Raw genomic sequence first — 20,561 nt, 5'->3', positions numbered from 1 at the left:
GTGAGGGCTGCTGTTGACTTAGTTGCACCTGAAAAGACAGTTAAAAAATCTTCTAGCATTGTTATACCATGGAAGACCCAAAGAGTGTCTGATTTAAAGAGAACATGCCGTAGAGCTGAGCGTAAATGGAGGAAAACTAAACTAACTATTGACTATGAAATATTAAAAGTTAAAATAACAGAATACAATAACACAGTCCGTCTTGAGAGGCGCTGCTATTTCTCTAAGATTATAAATAACAATGCTAGTAATCCCAGAGTCTTATTTTCGACGATTGATCATCTGTTAAACCCAGGTAACTCAAAGGAATGCCTCCTAAGTACTTCCAGTAAAACCTGTGAGGCTATCGCTGTATTTTTCAATCAAAAAATTAATGATATTAGAAATAACATAGTATATCTCCCCAACACTAAGGATCCTCCTAAACCCCAGTACCCCATAATAAACAAATTAAAGTCTTTCACTAGGATAGATTTACCTGATTTACATACAATAATTTCTCAAATGAAACCCTCCACCTGTGCCCTTGACCCAATACCAACAAATTTTTTCAAAGAAGTATCGGGCGTGCTTATTGATAATGTTCTTGACATAGTAAATTCGTCATTAGATACGGGGGTCTTCCCAGACTGTCTTAAGACTGCGGTAGTTAAACCCCTACTTAAGAAAAATAATCTCGATCCCTCTGCTCTTGAAAATTATAGACCCATCTCTAACCTGCCTTTCTTAAGTAAAATTCTAGAGAAGGCAGTCATTATGCAGTTAAATGAGCACCTCAATAAACATGCTATTCTTGATAAATTTCGGTCAGGTTTTAGAACAAATCACAGCACAGAAACTGCACTCGTTAAAGTAGTAAATGACTTGCGGGTAAATGCAGACAGAGGCCATTTATCTGTTCTCATCCTCTTAGATCTGAGTGCCGCATTTGACACCATTGATCATAATATTCTTAAGAATCGCCTTAGTCAATGGGTGGGCCTCTCTGGCAGTGTCTTAAATTGGTTTGAAACCTACCTGGCAGGGAGAAAATTCTTTGTTAGTTGTGGTAATTATAACTCAAAGACACATGATATTCTATATGGTGTTCCACAATGCTCTATCCTGGGTCCACTGCTCTTCTCAATCTACATGCTTCCATTAGGTCAGATTATCTTAGGGCACAACGTGAGCTACCACAGCTATGCTGATGACACACAGCTGTATTTATCAATAGCACCTGATGACCCCAAATCTCTTGATTCGCTAACACAATGTCTAACTTGTATCTCAGAATGGATGAATAGTAACTTTCTCAAATTAAATAAAAAAAAAATCGAAATCTTAGTGATTGGCAATAATGGATACAATGAGGCTATTAGAAATAAACTGGATGCATTAGGATTAAAAGTCAAATCGGAGGTAAAAAGCTTAGGGGTAACCGTTGATTGTAATCTGAATTTTAAATCGCATATTAATCAGATCACTAGGACAGCATTTTTTCACCTAAGAAACATAGCAAAAGTTAGACCTCTTATATCATCGAAAGATGCAGAGAAATTAGTTCATGCGTTTGTTTTCAGACGGCTAGATTACTGTAACGCACTCCTCTCAGGACTACCCAAAAAAGACATCAATCGTTTGCAACTAGTGCAGAATGCAGCTGCTAGAATCCTTACCAGGAAAAGAAAATCCGAACACATTTCTCCAGTTTTGATGTCACTACACTGGTTACCTGTGTCATTCAGAATTGACTTTAAAATTCTGCTTATGGTTTATAAAGCTTTAAATAATCTCGCTCCATCTTATATATCGGAATGTCTGACACCTTATATTCCAAATCGTAACCTCAGATCCTCAACAGAGTGTCTCCTTAGAATTCCAAGAGCAAAACTTAAAAGAAGTGGTGAGGCGGCCTTCTGCTGTTATGCACCTAAAATCTGGAATAGCCTGCCAGTAGGAATTCGCCAGGCTAATATAGTGGAGCACTTTAAAAAACTGCTGAAAACACATTATTTTAACATGGCCTTCTCATAACTTCACTGTAATTTAATCCTGATACTCTCTGTATCCAATTCATTATAATAACTATTCATTCAAAATCTGTACTAACCCCTACTCTCTCTTCTGTTTCCTTTTCCGGTGTCCTGTTGGTGGTGGCGTGCGCCACCACCATCTACCCAAAGCACCATGATGATCCAACAATGATGGATGGATTAAAAGCCAGAAGTCTGTATGACTATCAGCATCAAGTGACTCCATGAAAAACCCGAACTACCAAGAGGACTATTTAATTTATGTTAGGTAGAATGCCCAGAGGGGACTGGGTGGTCTCGTGGCCTGGAACCCCTGCAGATTTTATTTTTTTCTCCAGCCTTCTGGAGTTTTTTTTGTTTTTTCTGTCCACCCTGGCCATCGGACCTTACTCCTTTCTATGTTAATTAATGTTGTCTTATTTTAATTTCTTATTTTGTCTTTTATTTTTCTTATTTTCATTATGTAAAGCACTTTGAGCTACTTTTTGTATGAAAATGTGCTATATAAATAAATGTTGTTGTTGTTGTTGTTGTTCTAAGAAGAGTCATGTTTTTTTCCAATCTTCCATTTAACAATTACGGTGGCTGCTTTGCTCATGGGAACCTTCATTTCTGCAGACATGTTTTTTTTTTTTTTTTTTTTTATGTAGCTCTTCCCAGATCAAGACAATCCTGTCTCTAAACTCTACAGGCAATTCCTTCAGTCTCCTGGCTTGGCTTTTGCTCAACTGTGAGACCTTCTATAGACAGGTTTGTAACTTTTTTTGATCTTGTTCAATCATCTGAATTGACCACATGTGAACACCAAACAAGGTATAAAAACATCTCAATGATGAACCACAGAAAGTGATGATGCACCTCTGCCAGATTTGAAGGTGTCTTAGCAAAAGGACTGAAAACTTGTGTCAATGTGAATTTTTAATAATTTTGCAAAATAAATCTGAACTCATGATTTCTGTATGTCATTCAGTGCATTTTGTTTGAAGAGGGAAAAAATAAATTTGAAAAGTTTTTGTACAAGGCTGCAACATATGTGTAGAAAGTGACACACTCTAAATACATTCTGAAGGTACTGTATCACTTTATAACGCTAATAATTGTGCCACTTTTATTTTTTGAATGATTTCTTCTTGTGTTATCCTGTGTATAGACTCATAAACAGACAGACAGACAGACAACAATTTCTCTGAGGTGTTCACCAGTGAGGAAGTGGATAACCTCCCAGAGGTAAACAGGGACTACTAAGGAGGTACTGAGGGATTTGGAAATTGTAGAGGGAGAAGAGCTGCTCAGATTAAATAGGCGGAAATCAAACAAATCACCAGGAACAGATAATATTTACCCTCAAGTTCTTAAAGAGGCTAGTGAGTACAGATACAAACCCTTGGCACATATTTTTAGGAAGTCACTGCTCACTGGAGAGATTCCGAAGGACTGGAAAATGGCAAATATCATCCCATTATATAAAAAGGGTGACAGGGCAGATCCAAGCAACTATAGGCCAGTAAGCTTAATGTGCATCACAGGAAAATTAATGGAAGAAATTATTAAGAACTAGACATTAAGCCCATTACAATAACGGGCGCTAGAACAGTAGTCCATAAACATTAGTAGGAACAGTCTATATTAAATGGTAAAGGACCTTTTACCTCATTAAAGTTTTTCCATAAAATACCTGTAATTTTCTATGACAGTAATACTGGCTTTGCTGTCCGTAATATGCGTTTAATTTTCTGTGACAACAGTGGGCAATCAGCAGATTCTCCCCAGCAACTGATGTAATGTGCGCGAAAATAAATCTACTTTTACTTTACACTTTACCGGGCCAAGCTTCTTAATCGCAAATCTGACATACTCAGAGTGAACACTTACACAACAATGGGGAAGCTGGTCTCCGCGTCTCAGTACCATACCCCGATTGGATTTGTCGTGTTTTCTGTTTAAGGTCTGACCTCATTTACCGAAATCCGATTGGAGCTGCCGCGCGATATTTTAAAGGTCCCGCCCTCTATGTCTAGTGTGACGTATCAGGCGGCCTTTGAAGCGTTTCTCCGTGCCCTGCGCATGCGCACTTCACCAGAAGACACGGACACATGGACGCACACAGGGATTTTATTAAAGAGGATAACATTGAGCAACACTTGGCAAGAACAGTTTTTGGAACAGTCAGCATAGGGTCAGAAGAGGGAGGTCGTGTTTTACTAACATACTGGAATTCTATGAGGAGGCAACAAAACGGTACGATCAAGGTGGAGCAGATAAGATTACTTATATTGACTTTCAGAAAGCATTTGATAAGGTGCCACATAAGAGGTGGGGCATCAAACTAAAAGAAGTGGGAGTTCATGGTGATGTTTTCAGATGGGTGCAGAATTGGCTTAGACACAGGAAGCAGAGGGTGCAATAAACCTCATCAGAATTGGCCGGTGTTGAGAGTGGTGTCTAGCATGGGTTAGCGCTAGGGCCGTTGCTATTTTTAATATATATAAATGATTTTGTTAGGAATATAAGTAACAAGCTGATTAGGTTTGCAGATGATACCAAGACAGGTGGATTAGAAGATAATTTTGGATCCATTATATAATTAGAGAAGGACTTGGATAGCATACAGGACAGATTTGTGACAGATGAAATTTAATGTCAGTAAATGTAGTTGTAATGTATTACACATAGTAAGTAAAAATGTTAGGTTTGAATACACAATGGGAGGTCTGAAAATTCGAGTGTACACCTTATGAGAAAGATTTAGGAGTCATAGTGAACTCTATGCTATCGACCTCTTAACAGTGTTCAGAAGCCATTAAGAAGGCAAACAGAATGTCAGGTTATATAGTGCCTTGATGTGTGGAGTGCAAGTCACAGGAGGTTCTGCTCAACCTTTATAACACACCGTTGAGGCCTGGTCTCCAGGCTACAAAAAGGACATAGCAGCACAAGAAAAAGTCCAGAGAAGAGTGACTAGGCTGATTCCAGGGCTACAGGGGATGAGTTATGAGGGAAGATTAAAAAAGCTGAGCCTATACAGTTTAAGCAAAAAAAGATTAAGAGGTGACCTGACTGAAGTGTTTAAAATGATGAAGGGAATTAGTCCAGTGGATCAAGACTGTTATTTTAAAATGAGTTCATCAAGAACACGGGGACACAGTTGGAAACTTGTTAAGGGTAAATTTCACACAAACATTAGGAAGATTTTCTTTACACAAAGAACGATAGAAACTTGGAATAAGCTACCAGGTACTGTGGTAGACAGTAAGACTTTAGGGACTTTCAAAACTCAACAATGTTTTTTTGGAAGAAAAAATTGGAGAGGACTGGGGAGCTTTATTTGGCTGAATGGCCTGTTCTTGTCTAGATTTTTCTAATGTTCTAATCACTTCAAGAGCCGTTCAGAGGTATCTAAAACATATAAATTCCTTGGAGACGCAATATCAGTACGTTCCTTATATACAGCATATGAATAAATGGCACATTTACAGAAAGCCTACCAGAGCAATTTTGCTCCAAATATATAGGCTTCCAACATATTACACCTCCATTTGTATTTATTTTAAAGTCACATCAGCTTTTCTTTCATCTGTCCTCCACACAGTCTTTAAGCAGCATATAGTGCTGCATAGATCTTTATAGATATGCAGCCAGAAAAGGTAAAAATAAATTGGTGCAAGTTAATTCAGTTCTGAAATCATAAAAGAGAAGACCAGAAAGGCCATGTTTTAGCTCTTTCACCCTCATCAGGCATGTGTGAGCTGCTGTAAGAAGGTGAGATTAAACAGGCAGGGGAGGGAAAAACAAAGCCGAGGCAAGATGAAAGGACTTGAAAGGCGGCCATTGGAGAAAATGAAGGCTAAGATTAGAAGTCGGAGGAATGTGTGATCTAGTCTGAGAATGAGCCGAGCCTCTTCTGCTTTTCTTTGAAAGGTGCCTTTGAAACCTCGTGAAAGGACACAAATAGACAGATCAGAGAGGCTATGATTAAACGATGCAAAATGTTCCGCAGTGGGCTCAGAGGGGTCTTTGATCCTAACAATTCAAACATTTTCCTTGAAATGATCTGAAAGTCATCTCTCACTCTCATTTATGATCGCCTGAAGTACAATAAAGGAAGTTTTTGGACAGAGTAAATTAAATAGATAGGAGCACACCATTGAACGGGTATCTATGGTATTAGCATCTGATGGTGGAGATCAGGATGGGGGATAGTAACTCAAGAGGTCACCCTGAGCCCCTCTGCTATGGGGGAGTTTGGAGTTACTCCTTCCTCTTTTCTGAGCATCATTAAAATTCAGTTTCAACATTTCCACCTTTAACAATATCCCAAGGGAAATGCTGTAGCTTTCTTCTTCCAATGACTTTCAGTAAAAGGAAATTTCAAAGTATTTGTCACCAACACTAACACAGGTCAGTTTGCTTGCCTTCCTCTTATGTCTCTGGTCCATGTGCTTATAAAGTGTTTAAAGCTGCCAATTCAGGCACTATGGAATGATAAAAACAGATTTAATGAGTACATTGGATAGATAGATAGATAGATAGATAGATAGATAGATAGATAGATAGACAGACAGACAGACAGACAGACAGACAGACAGACAGATAGATAGATAGATAGACTTACATGTTAGTATAGTATGCAGGATAGATAGGTTGATTGATTTACATTTTAGTATAGTAGGGAAGATAGATAGATAGACTTACACAGGTCAGTTTGCTTGCCTTCCGGTTTAAAGCTGCCAATTCAGGCACTATGGAATGATAAAAACAGATTTAATGAGTACATTAGATAGATAGATAGATAGATAGATAGATAGATAGATAGATAGATAGATAGATAGATAGATAGATAGATAGATAGATAGATAGATAGATAGATAGATAGATAGATAGATAGATAGATAGATAGATAGATAGATAGATAGATAGATATGAATTTCAGTGTAGTAGGCAGGATTTGATAGATAGATAGATATGAATTTTAGTGAAGTAGGCAGGATTAGATAGATAGATAGATAGATAGATAGATAGATAGATAGATAGATAGATAGATAGATAGATAGATAGATAGATAGATAGATAGATAGATAGATAGATAGATAGATATGAATTTTAGTGTAGTAGGCAGGATTCGATAGATAGATAGATAGATAGATAGATAGATAGATAGATAGATAGATAGATAGATAGATAGATAGATAGATAGATAGATAGATAGATAGATAGATAGATAGATAGATAGATAGATAGATAGATAGATAGATAGATAGATAGATATGAATTTTAGTATAGTAGGCAGGATTCAATAGATAGATAGATAGATAGATATGTTGTGATACATAAAACGATGACACATTAGACAGGAGAGTCTCACTTCTGTTTTGGAGGTCCAAACCACAAGCTTTCCTTTTTCCTTGTAACTGTGTTGTACATCTGGGTGAGCACTCATTGGTTGTCCATTGTCATGCAACACAAACCACACCCCAATGACTTAAGACAAAATAAAACCAGTTAGATTCTGTTGGGACGAGTCACAGACTGGTTGGACTGAGTCACTGGGAGTGTCAGACTGCACACCTGCAGGTCACAGGAGAGCCGTCACTGCCAAAGCATCACAAAAATGAAAATCGAGCACTGTAAAATAAAGACAACACAAATGGTAATGAGAAATGAAAATTATATATAAAAAACAGGACTAATTATATGAGTGGAAACTCTGACATCTTTATCCAAGACCATTCACAACATATTTGAGAAACAATTGATCACATTTCCTTTTTCCAGTTGAGGCATAGGCAGATAAAGTGATTTGCTCATGGTGTCAGTATTTCAGGAGTGGAATTTGAACCTAAACCTTATGGTTTGAAGTTCCAAGTCTTAACCACTACACCGCAATGCCTGCCTATTGGGGTGCCAGTTGCCTTATCCCTCCCAAACTTTTCTTCTTCCATGATGTGCAGTCCTGGACATCCTATGGAGTGAAGCACATACTTCCATTCTTTTCACATAATCTGATCTTCTCTCCTGCCAGGTCCTCTTCTGGCCTTCACCTTCACATCAGTGCAGCTCTGCCTTTGACTCTACATGCCTAAATCACCTTAATGTGTTTCTAAGACACTCGCAAAACAAAATCTCTAAATGCCTCCATTATAGATGCCACTTTTTAAATGGTGGATCATTTGTATGCTGTTTTAATATGTAGCAGTCAGGTGTATTAATGATGTCAGGTTCAGATCTATGCTGACTTCCCTGTCACATCGTTTTTAATTTTTGCAGACTGTTAATCTAAAAAAAATATTTTTTATTCACCCTTGCTTCTGTTTTCATTTTGAATGTCTGTTATGTTATAGCCAAGGTTTTACCCCTGGCTGAAGTTTTGCTTTTATTGTTTCAATCACTATGGGTCAGTTGCAGTGTACTATGAGCTCAAGATGACCCCGTGCTGGTCTGGTCTTAAGACATATTTATGGTGACAGCACTAACGATGGGGTTTATTGCTGTTGCAGTGTTGTCCAGACTTGTGGACTTACAGCGGACCAAGAGCAGGACTAAGTGCACCAGCTGGGTTCCTCTTGGAGTCGGAGAAAGAGAACAAAGGTGCGTAGTAACTTAGACCACCTCGTGATCAGACTGAGTAAAAGTGGGTAATGTGACAAAATGAATTCACGCCCATCAGCATGAAAAAGCCCAAAGGTGTTGTTAAAAAAATATAGAAAAACCATATATTATATGGAGTGAAGGTCCATAATGGTGTCATAGCCACTGCCAAGGACCTGAATTTGGCCTATGCATTCTGGCGGAGGACTAAGGGGCTGCAGAGTGTCATTGAGTGTAGTCATATTTGCATCAGTTTTGTAAATATTGCTTGCCTTTTCTGTTTTTTATTTGAGATTTTATTCTGTTGTGTTGCATTCTGTTCTTTCATTATTGACTGGATTTGTTTGCTGTGGATTGCCTTTTTAGGCAAATTCTTTTTGTTTTATTTGTTGCTTTTTTTTCTTTTCCCTGCCTTAACTGTTAAAAAATCTTCAATTATAAAAGAACCTTGTTTAGTTTTTGTCCTCTAGACAAGTTACATTTACCTTCCCCTCCATAGTTCAACAGTTAATTAGTGAACAGACTAATTTATATCAATCACTTTCACACTTTGTACACACATCTGTGTCTTTATGTGTGCTTATTAAGTAATTAAGTAAATATTAAGTATTTCTTAAATTTGTGATTTAATTTTACCTGACATTTGGCTTAACATGTCCAGCCAATGAAAGCGAGAGAGAGTGAAGGCATGGCCTATACTTCTTCTTCTTCTTTCAGCTGCACCCATTAGGAAGATCATCTTCTTCCATATCTTTCTGTCCTCTGCATCTTGTTCTGTTACACCCATCACCTGCATGTCCTCTCTCACCACATCCATAAACCTTCTCTTAGGCCTTCCTCTTTTCCTCTTCCCTGGCAGCTCTATCCTTAGCATTCTTCTCCTGATATACTCAGCATCTCTCTTCTGCACATGTCCAAACCAACGCAATCTCGCCTCTGTGACTTTGTCTCCCAACTGTCCAACTTGAGCTGACCCTTTAATGTCCTCATTTCTAATCCTATCCTTCCTCGTCACACCCAGTGCAAATCTTAGCATCTTTAACTCTGCCACCTCCAGCTCTGTCTCCTGTTTTCTGGTCAGTGCCACCGTCTCCAGCCCATATAACATAGCTGGTCTCACTGCCATCCTGTAGACCTTCCCTTTCACTCTTGCTGATACCCGTCTGTCACAAATCACTCCTGACACTCTTCTCCACTCATTCCACCCTGCCTGCACTCTCTTTTTTACCTCTCTTTCACAATCCCCATTACTCTGTACTGTTGATCCCAAGTATTTAAACTCATCCACCTTCACCAACTCTACTCCCTGCATCCTCACCATTCCACTGACCTCCCTCTCATTTACACACATGTATTCTGTCTTGTTCCTACTAACCTTCATTCCTCTCCTCTCTAGAGCATATCTCCACCTCTCCAGGGTCTCCTCAACCTGCTCCATACTCTCGCTACAGATCACAATATCATCAGCAAACATCATAGTCCACGGGGACTCCTGTCTAATCTCATCTGTCCACCTGTCCATCACCATTGCAAAAAATAAAGGGCTCAGAGCCGATCCCTGATGTAATCCCACCTCCACCTTGAATTCATCCGTCACTCCTACCGCAGACCTCACCACAATCACACTTCCCTCATACATATCCTGTACAACTCTTACACACTTCTCTGCCACTCCCGACTTCTTCATACAATACCACAGCTCCTCTCGAGGCACCCTGTCATATGCTTTCTCCAGGTCCACAGAGACGCAATGCAACTGCTTCTGGCCTTCTCTCTACTTCTCCATCAACACCCTCAGAGCAAAAATTGCATCTGTGGTGCTCTTCCTTGGCATGAAACCATACTGCTGCTCACTAATCATCACCTCACTTCTTAACCTAGCTTCCACTACTCTTTCCCATAATTTCATGCTCTGGCTCATCAATTTTATCCCCCTGTAGTTACTACAGTCCTGCACATCCCCCTTATTCATAAATATCTGCACCAGTTCACTTCTTCTCCACTCCTCAGGCATCCTCTCACTTTCCAAGATTCCATTAAACAATCTGCTTAAAAAACTCCACTGCCTTCTCTCCTAAACACTGCAACTCCTGGCACACCTCCTGAATCACTGCCCTCATTCTAGCCCAGTTCAGTTGTGTCTGTTAAAGACCACCTGTATTCCCCCAGGCTAGCTGGCCTGGCCAGCAAATTCCTGCTTTGGATTTTCAGCTAGGGCTACCAACATTCAGAAGTCTAATGAATGGACAGCATTAAAAATTTGAAGTATAAGGACAGCTAAGTAAAGACAATCTATGAAATATTAATCTTGCTAGATGTTCCTGTTTTTCTTTCCAACCCTGCGCTCTCCCAGTACTCCTGGACCCAATGGTGTCTTCTTGTTTGTCAGTTGCCCAATGACCAAATCCTACAATAAAATTACTTAATGCATTCAAATACTTTATATTTCTATTTTAAAAAGATACAAAAGAGAATATTAGCTGCACCATTTAATCAAGCCCAGAATGGAGAAACAAGACACAAAATTGGTATCATTCTAAACAATTAAATCATTTAAGCACATGAAGAGTAACATTGTGAACTTGCTTGACATTTGGTATTTCATTGTAAATTTGAATCCTTTACACCCACAGTGAAAACAGCAGTTTGTAGAGTCAAGTGGTTTGTCAGAGTAAATGCAACTTAAACCATCTTGGAAATTTGGAGTTGAACCTTCCCCAGTAGAAACTGATGCAAATTCCATACAAGAGAATATTTCAGGCTATACAGGGTAGTGTTTACAAAGAAGAAAACAGTAGAGAAAATAAAGATAGGAGTCCATGAACAATATATTATGACAGGTCCTTCTGAGTCTACACAGCACTCATCAATTCAGCTTGCCCTACACCTGCCTTATCTACTATGAAACATTTGCGATTCTATTGCAATAAATTACCCATCACTTTTAATGTGTTTACATGAATTTGTTATTCAGCATTAGGTGATACGGAGAACTGAAGCCCCCCAGTTAAATGTAGCAAATGTCTATAACTTCTTTCCAATGTGAGTTCTGCTGTGTCTTTTTAAGGCTCCACTTTCAGCAAAGCTTTTGCCGCATTCGGTACAGCTGTACGGTCTTTCCCCAGTGTGAATTCGGTTGTGCGTTTTTAATGTGGTCGACGCACTAAAGCTCTTTCCGCATTCTGCACAGCTGTATGGCTTCTCCCCAGTGTGGATTCTCAAGTGTGACTTCAAGTTGGAAGACACACTAAAGCACTTCCCGCATTCTGTACACTCGTACGGCTTTTCTCCGGTGTGAGTTCTCAGATGTGGTTTCAATTCGGCAGATACACTAAAGCGTTTCCCACATTCAGTACAGCTGTACGGCTTTTCTTTGGTGTGAATTCTTCTGTGTTTTTTCAGCGCCCCGCTTTCGGCAAAGCTCTTGCCACAGTCAGTACAGCCGTAGGGTTTCTCTCCCGTGTGAACTCTCTTGTGTCGATTTAAAGCCCCACTTTTAGGGAAACACTTCCCACATTCTGTACAGCTGTAAGGTCTCTCCCCAGTGTGAATTCTTTGGTGGTCTTTTAAGTCTGTAGATGTGTTAAAGCTTTTCCCGCACTCTGGGCAGTGGTATGGTTTCTCACCAGTGTGAAGCCTTTGGTGTCTTTTAAAGTTTGCACTTTCCGAGAATCGTTCTCCACATTCAGGACAGGTGTAGGGCTTCTCCCCTGTGTGAACTTTGTGGTGTGCTTTTAATATTCGAATATCATGAAATCTTTTTCCACATTGAATGCACTTGAATGGCTTCTCCCCGGTGTGAACCCTCTGATGGGTCAGAAGCTTATTTAGACGGCTAAACGTCTTTCCACATTCTGTGCAGCTAAGTAATTTTTGTGTGGAATGAGTTTTCAAACCTGCATTGTCACTAAGGGTCTTCTCACGCTCTGGTTTGTCATTATCAGTGTTGCTTTCCAAGTGCTTATTCTGTGTGAAAAATATTTCATGACCAAGACTTGCTTGGCAGTTTTCCATGTAGGTGGTCTCCCGTGTTTCCACCGGTTCTTTCTTTATGCACACATCACCAGGGAGGCACTCTTGAGAAATTTGAGCCATGCTGAAATTGAAGATCTCTTCTTTTGCCTGGAAAGGTCCATCCTGGTCTACATCCACCTCATTTTTAACAGTTACCTGCCCAGTAAACTTGTCCCAGCCAAGTGCATTGCTTTTCTCCATTTCGTCATGTAGGTTAACACCACCATTTGTCATTTGATTTTGATAGGTGGTCTTTTTAGAAGAGTCACATTCATCATGGTAAGAGTCTGTGAGTAGAGTTTCTTGGATGCTCGCACATTCTTCCATCTTCACAATTTCCATCCCTGTGTCGTATTTTGGGTTCTCATTGGAGAGATTATCTGTGTAGAGAAAGAAGATTATTCTTTATTGAAAGATCATTACTTATATGAAGCTGAGCCTTAGCATGAAGTAACAGTCCAGCAAGCTAACTCTAAACTCATTATAATTCCATAACTAAATTAAATTTACTGTAGGGCAGGGGTGGCGAACTCCAGGCCTGGAGGGCCGCAGTGGCTACAGGTTTTCATTCTAACCCTTTCCCTAATCAGTAACAAGTTCTCACTGCTAATTAACTTTTTCCCCATCACTTTAATTGCCCTGTTAGAAGAGTTCAGTCCTCTGAATTGATTCCTTTCTTCATTAAATGACAGCAAAGCAGAAATGAGATGTGAAACGAGCTAACAGATGACCAGCTAAACTGGGGCATCAAACTCCAACCAATTTCACTCCAATCACTTTCTTAATGAGAAGCCGATTCTTGCTGTTAATTAAGCGCGTTATTTAATTCCATGGCTTGTTGCTGCTCTCATTCTGCCACAGCACACATTTCCAAAACTGTTGTTTTTCTGTTCTTTCTAAGAGCACCGTCAAAATGTTTTGGTGACCTGAGAGATCCACCTTACCAAGACCATCACCTCTCTTTAATTTCAGATATTGTGTGATGGGCACAGGTGAGCTGGTCATGTGGTGGCTTGTTTTGTGTCTTATTATTGTTTGGCTGCTAACTAAAGAAAAAGAAACAACTATGGGGCCTGAGTCACGTTAATTAAAAGACGTAATCAGCAGCAAAAACTGGTCACTAAGTAAGAAGATGGTAAGAATGAAAACCTGCAGCCACTGTGGCACTCGAGGCATGGAGTTCGCCACCCCTGTTGAAGGGTAAAATGATCTTACTCTTGTGCTTAAAGGTGTTAAGATGGACTAATGACCATTTTTTTATGTTATTATAACTGCATGTTCTTTTCTTTCATGTTGCACATTAATTTTTAATCTCTGTATGTTATGATTTGATATGATTTTAGGTCCTCTAAAGCAGCCAAGTTTGTATCTCCGTCACTAAGTCCACTTCCAGTGCTTTTAGGGATGTGGCCTCTGAGGTCGTGACCCATGCATAATCCACATGACGGGATAAAAGAACACCTTTGAGTACAAATACGTATCTAATCTGTGGATAGCAAATTTCTTTGTGCTCTTTTCTCGTGTGTACTTTCGGTTGTGACCCTGTTGTTCTCTCGACCACAATTATTGGCTCTCATATTGAGCTTCGGTTTGGTTTCACTTTATAACTTTTTTTTTTTTTTTTTTTTTTTTTTTTTTTTTTACAGGAATCTCTCAGTTTTTGCTTGAAGGTTTACCTGCCAGTTCGCAGACACAACACTGTACAAATAGCAAGTCTAACTCACAAAAAAGGAAATGTTAGTAGAGACAACAGACAGAAGGCTAAACTAGTAAAAATGTTTACCTTGAGTTTAGCAAGGTAAAATGGTCAGAAATTTAAATGAACTGCTCTTTTAACATGTATAAAAGTGAAGATCTTGAACCCATTGGTGATCTTCATGCCTGAAGACCTTGTGAACATGTACACTGGGGTGAGCAGTGTCGGTCCTGGAGGTTCACAGCGGCGGCAGGTTTCTGTTCCAACCCAGTTAAGAGACGTCAATTATTGCTGATGAAGCACTTATTGCTCAAGTGACATTTTGATGCTTCATTTTAGTAGTCTCGCTTATTAACGTTCCCCACCCTTATTTGATTGCTTCAGTCGGAAATGGCTGCATTCACTTCCTCCTTATTAGCAATCAACATCTAATTTGTTTCCGTGTCTCCCTGTGTGTGTTCATCACAGACTATCTGGTTTAATAAAATATTTGGAAGAAAACTGAAGAGATAAAGTAAAGGACAGAGAATTACTCTTCCATTTTAGGCTTCAAATTATTTGGATAGTATCCTTGGAAAGGGAAAAAAACATATGATATAAGAATGACCTGACATTGCAGCGTTAAACACTAAGAAGACATAAAATTAAATAAGATCTGATATTGGTACAGAATGGTCTCTACTTAAGCAACTGGATTGAAACAAAAGCTTTCAGCCACTTCAGCCCTCTAAGACTGGTCTATCAAAATGACATTGGGCACCACATCCATAAACCTTCCTTAGGCATTCCTCTGTTCCTCTTGCCTGGCAGCTCTATCCTTAGCACCCTTCTCCCAATATACCCAGCATCTCTCCTCTGCACATGTCCACACCAACACAATCTCGCCTCTCTGACTTTGAAAGTATGAATTGAAAAAGGAGAAAACCAGGAAGAGAACAAGTCACCAAGAAGACCCATGCCATGAGATGCAGCAATGTAACTCTAAGAGACTGAATGACACACACATTAGATGAGTCAACTAGCATAGTCAGGTTGTATCACTGATTTTTTCCACACCCATTTACTGTACCTCTTTATTTGCTTTCGCTTTTTGACAAATTCTGAATATTTAAGAATGTTAAGGACTATAATGACTGAATTAAACTCTGCTGCCTCCTCCTCCTGCTTGCCTTTTTTCTCTATCTTGCCATCTGGGATTATATAGAAAAGAGAAATTGTCCTCTAGTAGAAGAAGTGAAGCACAGTAGCAGTCAGTCCTGGGTATAAAATGTATAGATCTGTCATCCAAGGGCATTGCCACTGCCAGGCTGTGACTCCTTCTTGGTCAGGTGAGTGCAAGGAGAAGAGAGCAAGAGTTGGAATGGAATACATACATAACAAAAAAAGACGGACGTGTGAATAAAAGTATCTCTGTTTTATGGTAGGGTTACACAAAAACCCTTCCACAATAAAACATACACAATAATTAATAAAACCATGGTGGTATGTTTTGGACATAGATACATAGATAGATATTTTAATGTAGTAGCTAGGATAAAATAAGTAGATGGATAGATAAAAAGGCATTATAAAATAGATAGATATTAATTTTAGTATAGTAGGCAGGATAACAGATAGATTGATAGATAAAAAGGCATTATAAAATAGATAGATATTAATTTTAGTATAGTAGGCAGGATAACAGATAGATTGATAGATAAAAAGGCATTATAAAATAGATAAGATATAAATTTTAGTATAGTAGGCAGGGTAACATAGATAGATGGATAGATAAAAAAGCATTACAAAACAGATAGATATTAATTTTAGTATAGTAGGCAGGATAACAGATAGATGGATAGATATAAAGGCATTATAAAATAGATATTAATTTTAGCATTGTAGGAAGGATAGAGAGAGACAGAGACAGAAAGAGAGATAGATATCACTTTTAGTGTAGTTGGCAGGATAGCACAAATAGATGGACAGATAAAAAGGCAGCATAAGACAGAAAAATATTAACTTTTGCATGATAGTCAGGATAACATAGATAGATGGACAGACAAAAGGACACTGTAATATAGTGATTAATTGTAGTATAGTAGCCAGGATAATGTAGGTAAATGGAGAAATAAAAAGGCACTGTAAGATAGATAGAAATGAAAGGCACCATATGATAGATAGATAGATAGATAGATAGATAGATAGATAGATAGATAGATAGATAGATAGATAGATAGATAGATAGATAGATAGATAGATAGGACACTACATTAAAGATCCCAACAGGAAAATGTAGCAAGGTTGCATTACCCAGCAATCAAGCACTAATTGCTTCCAAAATACTTGTCATTTTTGAAGTATTTGTCAGTTTGTTGTAAGTGCCCTGGACTGCTGTGGCATGGTGGTTGCAGACTGGGGGTCAAGTCTCAAGTGCCCCCTGTGTAGTTTGCATGCTCTCTCCATGTCTTTTCTCCAGGTGCTCCAGGTCCCCACCCCCCCAGAGTCCAATTAGACGTTCGGGTTAGATGTTTAAATTGTCCTCTGATGTAAGTGTGTATTCACCTTGCAATAGACGGGAAACTTATCTAAGTATTGTCCCTGTTTTTCACCTAATGACTTGTGGAAATGACATGGAAAGCAGGTTAAAAAAATGGATGGATGGGTGTTATGAGTATGTGTACATTGTCCCTATAGGCCCTCAGAATGGATATGTTAAATAAAACCTGTTTTCATTATAAAGATAACTTTTGAACTTAAAGATATATCACACACTCATAAGAGATTTCGCTAAGTTTATTTGCCTGCAATATAACGCAATGAGGATTTGGAACTTAGTGATGAAATGCATCATTCGTGAAGCACTGAAGTGAAAAAAGATTACAGTTTTCGAATTAGTTAAAAATACTAATAATTCGCATCACCACGTTTATTTTATGTTTTTCCATCATGGAACGTGCATTTTAACATAGCAGCACACTGTGCTAGCACTCGGTGAAATGCGTTAAATCAAAATACTTTAGAATAAATCGCTCTTCCATGGTGGTCACGTTTTTATGGTACGTTATTCAAGGGTGCAGTCAGTTTTTGTCCAAGAAGTCTAAAACTGCAGAGGTGAATGGACACGCATGACGAAGTGACTTAAAGACTGCGCTGTGAGCGGCTTAAGCACAGGCGCGTTCATATTAAATCGGCAGCACCCAGATGCTGTGCACTGAGCATGCGTTACACAGCTGCGCGTTCTCCGTAAATGATGAAGGAGTCCTGAATTCCAAGGGGTGCCAGTAGCAAAGAAAAAAAAAATCGGGAGTGGTCTCCCCTAGACTTTCTAGTAGGCCTATACTCAGATATGAGGATGGATATTTGAGGATTAAACCGCAAGACACTGATTTTATTTTTATATTATGTAGATCAAAGAACCATAAACAACAGAGCAAATCAATAATATTGTATATTGAACAATTATTATAAAAGTAGTTGAATAAATCGAAATCTGTAGCTGCATGAAAAAGGGTAAAGTACCAGTTCCGGCTAGCAGAAATAGCCCAAAAGTTGATAAAAAAATCTAAGTTTTGTACGTAATAGTTGTATGCAAAATTTGGTTGAACTAAGTGAAAACGTACTCAAGTTATCACGTTTACATACACACACACACAGACATAATTGCAAAAATTGTATTTTTGGGCTCTTGACAAGCTTCATTATATTCTCGAAATTCAATTTTTGGACGATTACAATACTTTCACTGTACTTCGTTTACGAGAAAGTAATAAATATATACTTACGTGCAGTGCATCTGCCTTCATCACACAGACTCCTCAGTGTCTGCAAGTAACGCAGCGCGACTACCAAATAACTCTGCTCCTCTTCCGGACTCTGATGTCCGCAGCGGTTTTCATTAGCAACGCATTCGCCGGAGTCTGCCTTCCATGGTCGGGCAGGGGCAGCGAGCCCACCCTCGGTGGCCGTATTCGCAGTCAAGAAGGGCATGCGGTCCGCGGAGGTTCCCCCGTGCCTCTGCACTGGCCGTGATTCACACCGACAGGATTCTAACTGTCGCCTCATCCTTTTGATTTCCTTTTCGTATTCGCGTAACCTGAAGGGCAGCTCCTCGAAGAGACTCCCCACCAAGGCAGCAAATTCGCGCACGATGATCTCCGCCGCCGACTTCACCGCCTCCTCGATCACGAAGGACACGCGACACTCAAAATCGCATCCACCGTGCAAAACCTCTTTTTCATCTTCTTCTGTTTTTATAGTACGGAGCTGCCGGTTCATTTCATTCATGACAGCTTGCGTAGCTGATATGACCGTTTCTTCGATCCTGGCGGCGAGTTGATGTTTCAGATCGCAGGCAGAGACTCCCGGGTCCGCTTTGTTCTCAGCCATGGCTCTGCAGGCCGGCTCACGGAGCTGCACGGCTGCTTACTGAACCGTCTAAGAGCTGGTGGTCGCTATAAACCCTCTTCTTCCTTCAAAGTCACACGGAGGGGCGCTACAGTAAAATGTCGCAGGTGAACTGACGATGCCGCTTTTTAACATGCCACTTCCCCCTTTAACATTTAATCCTCAAAATGGGCGATGCCAAGCGCTAAGATCAAAGGCCCCCGAGCTCTCTGAAGCGGGGGAAGTTCACTTATCCGCACTCTACTGCGAAAATGAGGAGTCGTCTATCAAACAATTTTGCAAAATAACACTCTGCATTAAAAAAAGTGCCTACCACTCAAGCGCCTGTTTTGGGAATGGGCGAGGTCCTGCACTTGTGGTTAGCCTTTCAGCAAGAGATCTACATGGGTTCGAGTTTACCATCCGATCGATGTTCCTATTTAGAGTTGTCATCCAGCCCCATCTAACCATTTCTGGACATGCTTAGTCCAGATATGAGTGTTTCACAGTGGAGACTTTCTGAGCTGCACTCATGAAACCGGCAGAAACCAACCTGGACGGGACGCCGAGCGGTCACATGGTGCATCTCGTGAACAGATGTTAGTGGCGCCCGGGTCCAAGGCCACCAGCTGCCCTTCTAGTGTCAACTCCAGTGGCGTACGTGATGCACTCAAAAATCCATCCATCCATCCATTATCCAACCCGCTATATCCTAACTACAGGGTCACGGGGGTCTGCTGGAGCCAATCCCAGCCAACACAGGGTGCAAGGCAGAAAACAAACCCCGGGCAGGGCGCCAGCCCATCGCAGCACTCAAAAAATAAACTTGTGAATGTGGCTCCAGCAGACCCCAGTGACCCTGTGTTGGGATATAGCGGGTTGGAAAATGGATGGATGAACTTGTACTATCAATTACGCAATCATACAGTCAGAGCCGGTCAACTGTCATCTGTCGCCATTAATGAAAGGAGCATGAGCTCTCCAAACTGCAAAGGGGGTCCTAAATCGCCCAACAACGACAACACCCTAACTCCCTGGACGTCTAACTCTGATGATACTAAGTGAGTGAAACTAAAAGCGCCGTACACCCCGCGCCCATATTAAAGTCCACGGTATACATAAAAGAGCGCGCGCTCCGGAAACCGAGGTGGACTCCACGCAGGTCATCAAAGTCGAATAACACCGACTACCCAATATGGACAACGAGGGGCGACGTCTGTCCACCAAGCTAAGTCCTCCAAATGGGCTTCGACCGGCTCTCCATATTGTGTTCATTGATTACATCTTGCCTGAAGAAGGGGCCTGAGTTGCCTCGAAAGCTTGCATATTGTAATCTTTTTAGTTAGCCAATAAAAGGGGTCATTTTGCTTGGCTTTTCTGTACATTTAACGTATACAGAAAGCTTTACATCAGCCTAAAGAACAACTACGGATAGAAAAAAATTCAAACATATCCACTCAATTACATTTAACTTACTTCCATTAGCCAAAGCATAATTGTTAATTTCTAAACAAAATAAAGTATCCTCTTATCTGATTACTTATTATTATATTATTAGTAATCTACCCAAACATTTTACATTCCAACAGATGACACATGGTTGTAATTAATATTCAAATGGTTATTTATAGTGCAACAACCCAAACAGCAATATTGAGGCTAACCCATTTCCCACTTATTTTTGAATTACTGTACCATCTTTATAATCTTCACATTAATAATTCTGTTGTGTAGGAGGTAAAGAAAAAAAGATGCTTTTTGATGCAGTGTGGGCAAAAAAAAGCATCAAAAGGGGCGAGTCTCTATGCAAATATAGGATAATTATTCTCTCTCTCGCTCTCTCTCTCTCTCTCTATATATATATATCCATCCATCCATTTTCCAAC

At 39.8% G+C, this 20,561-nt stretch overlaps 1 protein-coding gene across 1 annotated transcript; it reads right to left on the bottom strand.

Moving 5' to 3' along the window:
* Positions 1-11,129: 11,129 nt before the first annotated feature.
* Positions 11,130-18,955, bottom strand: LOC114663009 (zinc finger protein 345-like). The gene is made up of 2 exons (XM_028816773.2): positions 18,075-18,955; positions 11,130-12,994 (listed from the first exon to the last, which is right to left on the bottom strand). Exons 1-2 carry the CDS (start codon positions 18,676-18,678, stop codon positions 11,625-11,627), a joined length of 1,974 nt encoding a protein of 657 aa, XP_028672606.2. The 5' UTR covers positions 18,679-18,955; the 3' UTR covers positions 11,130-11,624.
* Positions 18,956-20,561: the final 1,606 nt, after the last annotated feature.

This window comes from Erpetoichthys calabaricus, chromosome 12 (assembly GCF_900747795.2).
Source record: "Erpetoichthys calabaricus chromosome 12, fErpCal1.3, whole genome shotgun sequence".
In the NCBI taxonomy this organism is placed as follows: domain Eukaryota; kingdom Metazoa; phylum Chordata; class Cladistia; order Polypteriformes; family Polypteridae; genus Erpetoichthys; species Erpetoichthys calabaricus.
This window is presented reverse-complemented; position numbering and strand designations above follow the sequence as displayed.

Excerpts from the sequence above, each read along its gene's own strand:
- LOC114663009 (XM_028816773.2), bottom strand. The coding sequence starts at position 18,678 with ATGGCTGAGAACAAAGCGGACCCGGGAGTCTCTGCCTGCGATCTGAAA. Across the intron at positions 12,995-18,074 it reads TGAAGGCAGATGCACTGCAC|ATAATCTCTCCAATGAGAAC; the intron begins GTAAGTATATAT and ends TTCTCTACACAG.